We start from the raw sequence: 11,490 nt of genomic DNA on the forward strand, positions 1-11,490 counted from the left end.
CAACTAAAGCTTAGTATTTGCCGAAAAGGGGACCACAGTAGTCGGCATGATCACGTTGCAATGCTTCACGAGTAACTGGCCGCGGATACCACCGTGAAGACTTGTTGTGAATCTTATGTACACATTTAACTCAATTTTTAGCAGTGTGCTTGGTATCGGCATCCAGTTCTGGCCACCAGCATGACAAGCTTGCAAGGGATTTCATTTTGTCAACACCCAAATAACCATAGTGCTGATCTACGAGAACAGTCACTCGCTGAGTTGGTGGAATGATAACTCTAGCCTCAAAACACAACAAACCATCCGGAGTAACGGACAAGCTTTAGCGGCGACAGTAAAAAGCAGAAAATTGGCGTCTTTTTCGCTGCGTCCAACCACGTCGCAGTGCGGAAAGTTGGGAGCAAAATATCTTTTAGTATCAACAAAAAGCGCATCCCGCTTTACTGGTAGTGGTTGAATCAACAAAATTCTGAATTGTTTTACTCATGGTCGAATGATGGAATTCTTGACAAGAAATCGGAATAATTTTTGCACTACGATGAACAATTATATAGGTATACGAATTCGGTGCAATACTCCACCGCTGCACCATAGCGGCAGATCGCTTCGCCAGAGACTTTGTTGGATGATACAAGAATTTTAAAGCATCGTGATCAGCAGGAATGACAAAATTTGATCCATGAAGATAATTATGGAGCCGTTTGACAGCCCAATATACAGCAAGTACTGCTCGTTGAGTCCGAGAATATCCACGCTCAGCTTTTGAAAGTTGAGGGGAAATGCAGATCACTGGTCTACCACACTGTTCAAGGATTGCTCTTACTCCAGTGTGGAAAGCATCAGCAATGATGGTCGAATGATGTTTGGCGGAAAATGCTTTCAAAACACCTGAAGTTTGAAGATAACCAGGCAGTACAGGCAACGTCTCTTCATGGTTGGAGGACCAAGAAAATCGATTGGCAGATATGACATTAAACAGGCAACTTGCATGTTTGGTGAAATTAGGAATGGAACGGGAGTAATACTGAAGTGCTTTTAGAACTGAATGCAGTTCTTGTAGATTGGTTGATGATGGTGCCTTTACTAAAGGAGATGGCCATCCACAATTTAATCAAGGTATGAAAATGATGGGACATCAAAAGTGCATTTATCAGGATAAATAGCTAAATTGAACTCAGATAATCGATCCGGTAAAGACAACACAGGTATATAGTGGCTTTCTTCATCATCAGCATGCATTATGACGTCATCTCGGTACGTCCCCACACCCTCCAAATGTTTTGCAATGGTATCCATAACTTATTGCAACACAGATGGTGAAACATCCAGACCAAAGGGAAGGAAATTTTATCGGAATAACTCAAAAGGTGTGTTGATAACGGTAAAGTTACTAGAGGCTTCTTCCAGTTGCATTTAAAGATAGGCATCCTTTAGATCGATTTTTGAAACGTGAAACTTGAACCGCATAAAAGATACGGTACACCTTCGGGCTCTTCCGTAGTGCATGAACGTTGTCGTAACCGCGTACTTAGCGTTAGCCGGTAGTCATTGGAAATTCTCGGAGTAATACCATCAGCCTTCAGTGAGGTAACTATCGGAGTTCCCAATTCGATGATTTAATAGGAGTCAGTATTATTTTCGTACACAATGAATTTATTGCTTGACGAACAGGCTGGCGTAAGCCAAATGGAATAATTCGTCTCTTAGAAAATATAGGATCTCCTGTAACTTCGAGTTTCACCTTGGGTATTCTCATACCACATGTAGCCTTGGAACATTTAAGAATCAGCTGCTTGAGTTCATCCTCATTCACAAAAATCAGTAAGGTTCGCAGTGAGCGCAGAAATTTGAGTCCGATAATTGATTGTCCCAAGGTTGAAACCAAAAAAATACAATCAATAGAGGTACCTTGGGGTAATCTCACAGGGGTCGTGCAACTACTAACTAGAGGTACAGAATGGCCAGTGATACCGCGAATACTAACATCTGTAGGCACTATCACAGCACTGGAGTAGAAAGTCGTTAGGTGTGAGTGTGGAATAATAAATTGAACACTACCAGTGTCAACAATGAAGTCGTGCTTTTGACTAGAAGCGGATACCAAAGTTTTAAAACTATGTGTCGAATTTCGAGACAAAATAGATAGAGAAAGGGCAGAGATATCTACAGATAATGCTTTTAAGATAGTATTTGGATCGGAAGTTAAGTGATACAGTTTTTTGGACTTACAGACAAGTTGAATGTGTCGTGTTTTACCCCAGATAAAGCACTTCGCTGTCTATGAGGGCATGAATATCTGGAATGGTTTTGTCCACAAGATTCACATTTTCCAAATGTTTGAACCATCGGATTGGAGTTACGATCTGTGAAGTGAAGTCTTGATGGATTTGGGGCACAAGGGTCTATCGACGTTTGAATCTGTTGTTCGTCTGCACCCTTGAATTATTTCTTTCAGAATAGTTTAAGAACGCTGCTTCCTCAGTCTTTGTCACATGCTTCACATCTTAACACTGCTTACACATTTTCCGAATAGTTTGAAATTTTTGATCCGGACAGGGCAGCATCTTCTGCTGTAGTTCGGGCAGTTGAATGCCAGCAATGAATCTATTCCGCAGCTGGTCTTCCAATTGGGCACCGTAGTCACATTTGGCTGCCTGTGTCTGCAGCTGTAACACGAAATCACGGACCGACTGAGAATAAGAGCGGGTCAACATATTGAACTTAGCTCTTTCGGCTGCTACGAAGTTAATCAGTCTGAAGTGTTGCAGAACGTTTTCCTTCAATACAGTGTAAGAAATATCGATTGGAGATTCAGAATATAATAAATTCTTTATGAAAGTATACGCCTCCTTGCCAACACATGCCGTGAGTTACATATCATCCATATCAGATTTTGTGAGACACAATATGTCAAACCGTTTCAAATAATCCTCTAAGTCTCGCACAATCAAATTAACATCTAATGGTACTATTTCGGCGGACATGATTAATTCTTCGAATTGCGACGCCAGAATGTGAGAATTAAGTTCCGCACGTATATCAGTATAACCAGACGAACTAGAAATCCAGAATTCAGTGCAGCACAACTAGTAGAACGTTTGTATTCGAATTGGCGTGTATGTACAGCTTACTGAATATTGAAACAACATAACAATGAATAGAGTATCAATCATGTTTATCACAAAAACTTCAGAGTTGTGAAGGACGGAAGGTAGAGCCCAAACGATCATTTTTTGGCAACCAAACATCATTTCTCAACTGAGTGCCAACAGAAAAATAGATTGTGTAAAGTTATGCTGCCAGCAATCGTGCACACAGTTTGAAAATCATGCTTCGCAACTAAGCAGCTTCATCTTAACCTATTTATTTCAACTCGACAAGTCTAAAAACTATTTAAAATAGTAATGGACAATGCAAATATACCAAAAATACGCGTTCCATTTGGCTAATCTACCTGAGTGCGAAGAGTAATGTTTGCGTCAAAAATAGACCAGAATAGGATGGTATGTGAGGATAACTTCTGAGAGGATTACCAAGTTTGCATAGCATTGACTATCTTGGTTATCTACGTTGAGGATGCTTGATTACTATGTATTATTGCGTAGTGTGAATAGTAGTTACCGCATTCTTAAATAAGAAAGGTTCCTAGCTGTATAAAAGATGATGTTTACGAGAAAGCATTAGTAGACGTCTGAATAACTGCACCCCACAGAAAGTAATGATGCTGTTGGACGATCTCTCTCTTGCGACATCTGTTTCCGAAACAGCGTAACCAACGTTGTTATGGCATCTTGGTACCAATTTGACCTTTTCATACCTTAAAGTTGTAAATCTCTCACTCTTTTGGCTCGAAATAATTTTGTTCTGTGGCAAACCTTGACAAATTCTGAATAATCCTCCAGGGATTGCGCTGACACTCAAACAGGTTTGACAATTTATTATTCCTATACACCGGTTTATTTTATGCACCTACTGGAAGGAAAATTAGGGGTTATTGTCACTAGAGTTAGTTTCTTTTCTACTTGCAGTTACCGTTTATTGTTGAAGAACATTGTGAAAAGTATTAAGATGAGAGCGAAAATTTAGAACTTAGAGAAGAATATTTAAAAAAGGGAGACGTTACACTGAAAGGCTTGTCACTAATATTTCTTAAGTCAGGCTATATCATAGCTAGAATATGGTAGCACTTTTAGTATGGAAACCTACGTTAGGAGACCGGTAACTGAAAGAAAAAACCGTGCGCAATGTCTTCGTAGGTGCAGCCAAGAATCCAACATTAGGAAAATGTGCCTGTGATACAGGGTTGGGTGTGGAGGACATTGGCAATAAAATGCAGTAAACACCATTCGTAAAGCGTACAAGCATCATAAGTACGCAGAGAGCCTAAAGTGGCATGTAAGAGCATGTCATTGACCAATCCTACAATAATACACAGTCCAACTACAGCCTCGGTGTAACGAGAAGAGCAGATAGCTGGATTCAGACCAGAGTTGTCACATAAGGCAGAAAATGTTGAAAATCTTGGCACAAAAAGCTGCGATAACAATGAAGAAACAGTTATTGGCGGTCTACGCCTGCTTCTTATCGTTTTATACAAGCATTCAAAGCCCATTCATGCTTATGTCTACTTTCATTGCTCGACGCTGTCAAAAAGCTATTAGACCAGGTAGAATAAAACCCGGACATTAAATCTAGATATTTTCGCTTAAAAATGAGTTATTGCATTTTTGATGACCCATAATAAAACGATTTGGCACAAAAATGGGCGCTCGCTTACAACATGACACAGAGCAACAGCTTTCGCATGCTGCTTTCGTGAAACCAAAGAAAAATATGTGCAACAGCACGGCAAAGGTAAACGTGTAAAACACTATTAACACAGCTTTGTAGACGGCTGATATAATAACCACGTCATTTTTGAACATTATTTATCCCATCATCATTTCACGGCTACCACCCAGAGAAAGTGCGAGTCTCACAAATCAATCCTAAAAAGACCTCCAAGATATACTGACTGACTTGGAGACCTTTTGGAACTGTGAGCCAGATAATGCCTGATGAATTCACTTTAAGATAGACCACTCGGAAATAAAACCCTTATGGTAACATTTCGTTGATTTTTCTACAAAATGATTAATAATAAGAGGCTATCCAAAGCTCTTAACAAGGACCATTTGGTACGCCTCTCAACAAAGATCAGCACGGAAAATTGCACCCTTGTTTTTTTAAAATCCCGACAATTATCCGATCAAATCCATTGCAACTAAAATTGTTTCTGGGGTAGTTTTAGTCCCGATGCATTATTTCACCATCATGATATAATTCACTGCGGAGCTGACATTACAAGGTCAACCTAAAGTGGTCAATGATAGGCAATTTTCTAACATATTGGGTTCTAGACGAACATACAGATGCTGCTTTTGAAGGAGATTGCTCACCTGAGACGTCGCTTAAAAATCACTTGTCTAATCTCATAATGAGCAAAAATTTACCTGATCGGCACAAAACAACACATGGTGTCTTCTGTTCTGGAGGAACATGACAAGTAAACGACAAAGAAGTGGTCTACAAAGGAAGACTTTACTTCAAATGGACCACTAAAAGCGTTGCAAATGGATTAAATCTTCCATTCTAGCGAGAAAGTACTTCCTAGAGGAGATTACTTTACGTCATTCTCTCGAGCTGCACTGAATTATAACTCTTCGTAAATTTTTCTTAACGAAGACAAAGTATCACCGTGTAGTATGGGTTAACGATGGTTAACGCTATCGATGGTGGGTGCAACGCTAAGTTGGAAACAAATTCCAGCCTCAACAACGGAGACCAGCAACATTCATGTCTCTTGGTCCTGCTTTCTGAAACAAGCTGAATGTCCTGTTCTGTCAAAATAAGTTATGAACTAAAGTAGACCGAGCATTTTTGGAGTGCTTCGGCGATATCAACATCAGTTAGAAGAAATTCGGCTTGCAGCTAGTCGCATTTTGTCGCAGAATTAGATTTCTGGACGGAAGCAGAAAATTTGTCCGGCAAAGACATACCCACTGATCTACCGTTATATGGAACCTGGCTTATATCTTCTTTGGAGTATCGCTTGAAGCGCAATATTGCAGCATGAGCAGTCTGTTTGAAATTATCAAGCTTTTGGCCCCATTTCTAATATCAAATTATACCGATGAAGTAGGCGGTAGTGTAAGTTTGATAATTAGTTTAACTCATCCAGGTTGTTTTGAGTAGGTTCGTCTTACGCATTCAACGGACTGATAGTTTAAATTCAAAGTCACATCCCGATATAAATGATGAAATTATCTTCCGTCCATGCTCATTTACTTAGTTATCTGTTTTACCCAAGGCCAAAACATCGCCTGTAATTCATTGTTCATTTGCCTAAGAGGGTTATTCTCTCATGGAATAATTGTTGAATTTAACATTTCAGCAAAACAGCCTTTTGTAACTCCTTTAGCTACATTCATTCTTCAGAAGAATAGGCTCGGATGAGTTTATTACAGAATTACTCCAGGTATGCTGTCCGTTATCACAGAATTTAGCTTCGACCAAAAGAAGCGGGGTGCAGCAAAACGTAATCACAGTAAAAAGGTGTGACATTTTTGGATAATATCAAACCGCCCTTCGAATTGCAGGGCAAATGCTTCTTATTGGATACTCTTGTATCCTTTAAATTTTATGCGCAGCTTAAGATAGGAACGATTGTATCTACTGAAAACATTAGAAGAAGAGACCTCAACTGATATGCTAACTAAAATGTAGCTTGTTTGGATGGGTAAATTTCAGCATGCCTAAATAATGTTTCAAATGGACGGTCTAACTATGATCGGATCAGAATGACTGACATCAACCTACTTATTCTTCAAATGCATTTCCGCGCCTTTTGTTGCTAAAGAAACGAGCTTCTACCTCTGAACTCTAATGCTGGCTCGCCGCCACTAAACTACTTGCGTTCAACTCACTCAAATAAATCAAATGCGAGTTTCGATTCTCTATCCAAGCAAACATTGATTTTTCATGGGAAGAAACTTACATTATAAAAGTTGAAAACTGGAGTTCGAAGCAGCATTTCACTAGTATAAAACATGATGTGCCAAGAATAGTTTGTGCGTCAGCTGTACCGTAGTATGCCGTTGAATAGTAGTTGCATGTTGTGCATCAGTGACCAATTTCTTCGGGTTGTCATTGTAGGAGGTTAGCCTCCTGGTGCTGATTCGTGGGTGCTCTGTGTGTGTAGACACTGATGTGTGCATCTGGGCCAGTTTGGCTGTCCTGTTGCTTCAGCTGATTTTTCACTTAGACTTGGACAATCTTAAGTTGACTGAGAGTCACCGTGCAAAAGACTAGACAGAAAGCCAGTATCACGTGATGAGGGTCTTAAAACTGAGAGTAAGCCTTGGACTCAGAGATTAATTTGGCAGCATTTATCCATTCCTACATCCTAGGGTGGATATACAATTGCAGACTAGTTGAATCACATGCGGATCAAACTGAGTTAATTCTAACAATGCAAAATATTAATAGGGTTACAAAGGAGAAATTTGAGCGTTCCCCCTTTATGTCCTTTAGGCATAAAGCTATCCTAGAGAAAACATTTACTCTTGCTTTTGTTTTACGTCATGGAAATCAAGAAACACTTCTGCCTTCGTGCATAAGGACTGCAATTTCGCAACAATTACAACTATCCTTGCAAGTTGACAGATGAAACAGCTTCTGGTTTGTGATGCAAAAGAATTTAAGTGAAGTAAGTACTTCAGTGGAATAGTCAAGTGGGTTTGGTTTCTGGCGCTTCTTCTCGCATTTGAATCAGCCTATTTAGATCTCGCGCATCTGTAGTAAGATATCCGATAACTAGGCAATCTCGTACCCAGCTGAACAGTTATCCCCTTTATTACGAGCACACGAAATTCAACGCAGATAAGCAAGCTAACCTTCAACCTGCCGATGCTATTTTAGGCCAAAGGAGCAACCATCTTAGGCAAATTGCGTTCATATATTTGTTTCGAGCATAAAGTACACATCTAAAGGTAATGAGAAAGTAGAAATATATTGTTTGTTTTAATGTGTGGGATTAAAATGGGGGGTTTAGGAAATATCACCCTGGTATACCACAAGATGTCTGTCCCCTGCAACATTCTGGAATAAATTCTACGCACAAAACTGGGCAAACATTTGGTTTTCATGCTTTGTTTACTAAACCCAGAAAATGCAGCGGAGCAACCGTGGTAAATTTGTCTAGAAAATTTCGTTCATAATGTCACCATGCTCGGAATAGCTGTGTTTTCACCACTTACACACGCTCTCGGTAATAATGGTCCCAGGTAGTTTTTTGTGGATCTTTAAAGGTAAGAAGCTGAACGTTCCTAGGAAATTTCAATCCGCACTAACTTTTGATAAGTAGTATCCAGAGGAGTTTGTTTACGCATCTTGTGTCCAAATGCCAAAAACTTGAAATGCACAGAGTATACTGCCTGTCCGAACCACAGGGAAACTGAGGAGAACCAGTGAGTTGATTATATGCAACAATTAGAGGGAGTATTTAGCCGCGCACTGGGATGATTTCTTTTGGAAGGACTGCAAACCACCTTATGTTTGGCTTGAACTGCTGTGAGATACTCTGATGGGATGCAACTCTTGCTGCTGAGTTGTCTTTTGATAAGATCGCCCCAATATGCTACGAAGTGATAAATCGTAAGTGAGCGCGGCTTTGCTAAACTGTGAGAAAATTGCCTTCATATGTTTTTGTGGGTGTGAAATGACTGGAAGGAAAATATTCCTCCGAGCGGAACCCACTGCTGCTAAGAAACCGTGATGAGAATCCCTAAAGATTTTATCGCTGGCATTATTGACGACGTCGTTCGAATTTTACTATTCAACCCTCACTTCTTCCCTCCATTTCCATTGAGTAAATCAAACTACATCAGCACTAACTGACTGAACATTATTCTCTCCTACTACAGCGACCAGTTCAAATTTTAATACTTGATAGAATTCTTATTTGCACACCAGATTCGTCCAACTACCAGGCTTATTCACCTAGAATTTACGGAGAAAAAAGGAATAAGCTTATTTAGTCAGTTAGCGATGCGATTTGCCAAACACTTCCACATAACATGGACTAGAGTTCGACAGAAAGCCATATCTAAGCATAATCTTTCGTTAATCTCTAATCAGTAATACCAATGATCAAAGTCTGGAAACCATTTCCAAAGGTCCCATAAAAACTAGCCAGCATAAAAAGAAGGATAGTTCATTCGTTCTCACTAAAGACAAACATCGATATCTCTAGCCTATTTTGATCAATGAGTAATTCACTATTCACACACTCATCACCAATTATTACCGCTTATCTTCCAGATTATACAAGCGAAGGCAAATCAAAATAAAACAAAGAAAAATATACCTTTGTTCATAAGGGATGCCGAGATCCAGCAGAAACGTCCGCTAAATAACCATAGCGCATCTAGCTTTAGGTATCGTTCAAGGCAACAGAAGCAGCGCGTGAAGGCTCAGAACCATGGAGGAAAACACAGAATTGTAGCAGATGGAAGGAAGGGGCTCCATACCGGAAGTCGCTACAAATTGGAATTCAAATCCGGAATTTTCGGCACAGCTCACTCTGCGGCAGAAGACAGTCAGTCAGATTTGGAAACTGACATGACTACCGAAGATCGGGATGATAGTCGGTCGATTTATGACAAAGACGATGTAAATGTTAGCGGCATCAATGAACTACTAAAGTCAATGCCCAAAGATGGTGGCAGAAAATCCTCAACACAAGCTCACCGTGAAGAAAGAAGGATTAGGCAGCCTAAGGCGAATGCCCACAAGGTAACTGAATTAAGAGTATGGATACTAAAATCACTATAGCTTCATATGCTGAAAAAAGTTTGATTATTTTTACACAGTAACCTCTCTCGAGAATTTTACTCTCAGTGATATGGTTACTTTGCACACCGTACACAAAGTACCAACCTAACAACATTCGTGCACTAAAGAGCAAACAAAGCAATTACCTTATTAGAGCATATAGGGCCAACTGTCCGGTTTTACCTAATAACTACCGAAACACGATTATGAATATGGAGTATTCACTGCTGCACGATAAGTAAAAAGAGTACCTTTTAGTGTCCAGTATGTGAGCAAATTTCGAACAACCAAATGCCCACCTGCCTCTGTTGCTTGCAAGTGGTCAGATTTCAGGCCCACCAAGAATCCAATCAAGCGAGGTAAGCTTTAGTCCCTTCACAGTTTAGCTTAAATCCGATTCAAAGTCTAGTTGTGGTTTGGACGGGAACCAACAGTGTTTTTCTTGAGTGATAGCCGCTTTTGAAGGTAACTCTGTGCAAAGATAGATCATCCAGAGACTAACCAAGTGACTAAATAGATGGATTGTAAACTGACCCAAAGGAAAGTAAATGGAGTTAGCGTCCAATCGCCGGTACTTGTTTCCTATGGAATCACGAGATGGATGCAGACTGAGAACATACGAGGACGTGATGATCTATCAAACCTAATTATTATAAGTTTTGATAACGCACCACCATTTGACCAACCTTTGATTGCTCAGGCTGCCACCTGATGTCCATACCTCCCCAAAATTAGCAAGGTATCTGATGCTTCAGAAATATTTTTTGAATAATGTTCCACATTCCACTTAAAGCCACAGTTTTCTCACATTTGTATCTTGTTCCAATTAGGTGCCACGAGAATTTACAGAGGAGGATTTTCAAGAGGATCTTACGGATATTAGACTTGAAAATGAACTGCAAGTGAAGAGACTGGTTGACAAAAAGAATGCCGCGCTGACAGTGATGCAACAGGCGAAGGCCGAGCTGACAGTGATGCAACAGGCGGCGGAAGAAAAGCATGGGGAGCTGCGTCGTGCGATAAGTAGGCTGGAGGCCCAACTAGCGGCTGCCGTTCAGAACGCGGAATCAGTGAAGAGACAATCAGAGGAGCGAGTTAGTGCATTCAAAGAAGATATTGACTTGAGTTTTTTCGTATCAGTTACTCTTCTAAATTTGTATAGAATGGACTAATCGTTTCGTTTCCGTGAGAAGAAATACAGATCTAGACCTTTCAGATAACTGAAAGCGAGATTTTAGGTTGAGAAGTTAACATCGATTTCTCATTGTCTCACCGATATATTCAAAAAGGGTATATGTTTACCGCCAAATGGGGCTTGTTTTTAACATTCACAAAGGCCCATCTGATGTAAAAGCAGTGTTTTCGGAATAGGCGCGGATAAGTGCAAAACTGGGGTAACTAGATAGTCTGTTAAATATTGCTTCGCTGTCAAAGCGCAAAACGCTGCTGGAACCAGTGTCTTTCGGTAATTACGAGGACTTCGAAGGTGACTTGCACTATACCGTGTGTTCGCCGTCATCTGGTACCCGAACCATCGGTGGTCAGCCAATCCACGTGTGTGTAGTTTTTCATGATCAAAGAATTCCGGCAGCGATATATATATATATATATATATAT

General features: G+C 40.2%; 1 protein-coding gene across 1 annotated transcript in view; it reads left to right on the plus strand.

Moving 5' to 3' along the window:
- T265_03202 (hypothetical protein) overlaps positions 1-11,490 on the plus strand; it is a gene marked incomplete at both ends in the record, with an annotated part of 40,611 nt that overhangs the window by 3,608 nt on the left and 25,513 nt on the right. Inside the window, 2 exons of the mRNA XM_009167621.1 lie at positions 9,361-9,834; positions 10,704-10,967. Coding sequence (XP_009165885.1) covers positions 9,361-9,834; positions 10,704-10,967 — 738 coding nt within the window. The remainder of the gene's footprint in view (positions 1-9,360; positions 9,835-10,703; positions 10,968-11,490) is intronic.

This window comes from Opisthorchis viverrini, assembly GCF_000715545.1.
Source record: "Opisthorchis viverrini unplaced genomic scaffold opera_v5_44, whole genome shotgun sequence".
In the NCBI taxonomy this organism is placed as follows: Eukaryota; Metazoa; Platyhelminthes; class Trematoda; order Opisthorchiida; family Opisthorchiidae; genus Opisthorchis; species Opisthorchis viverrini.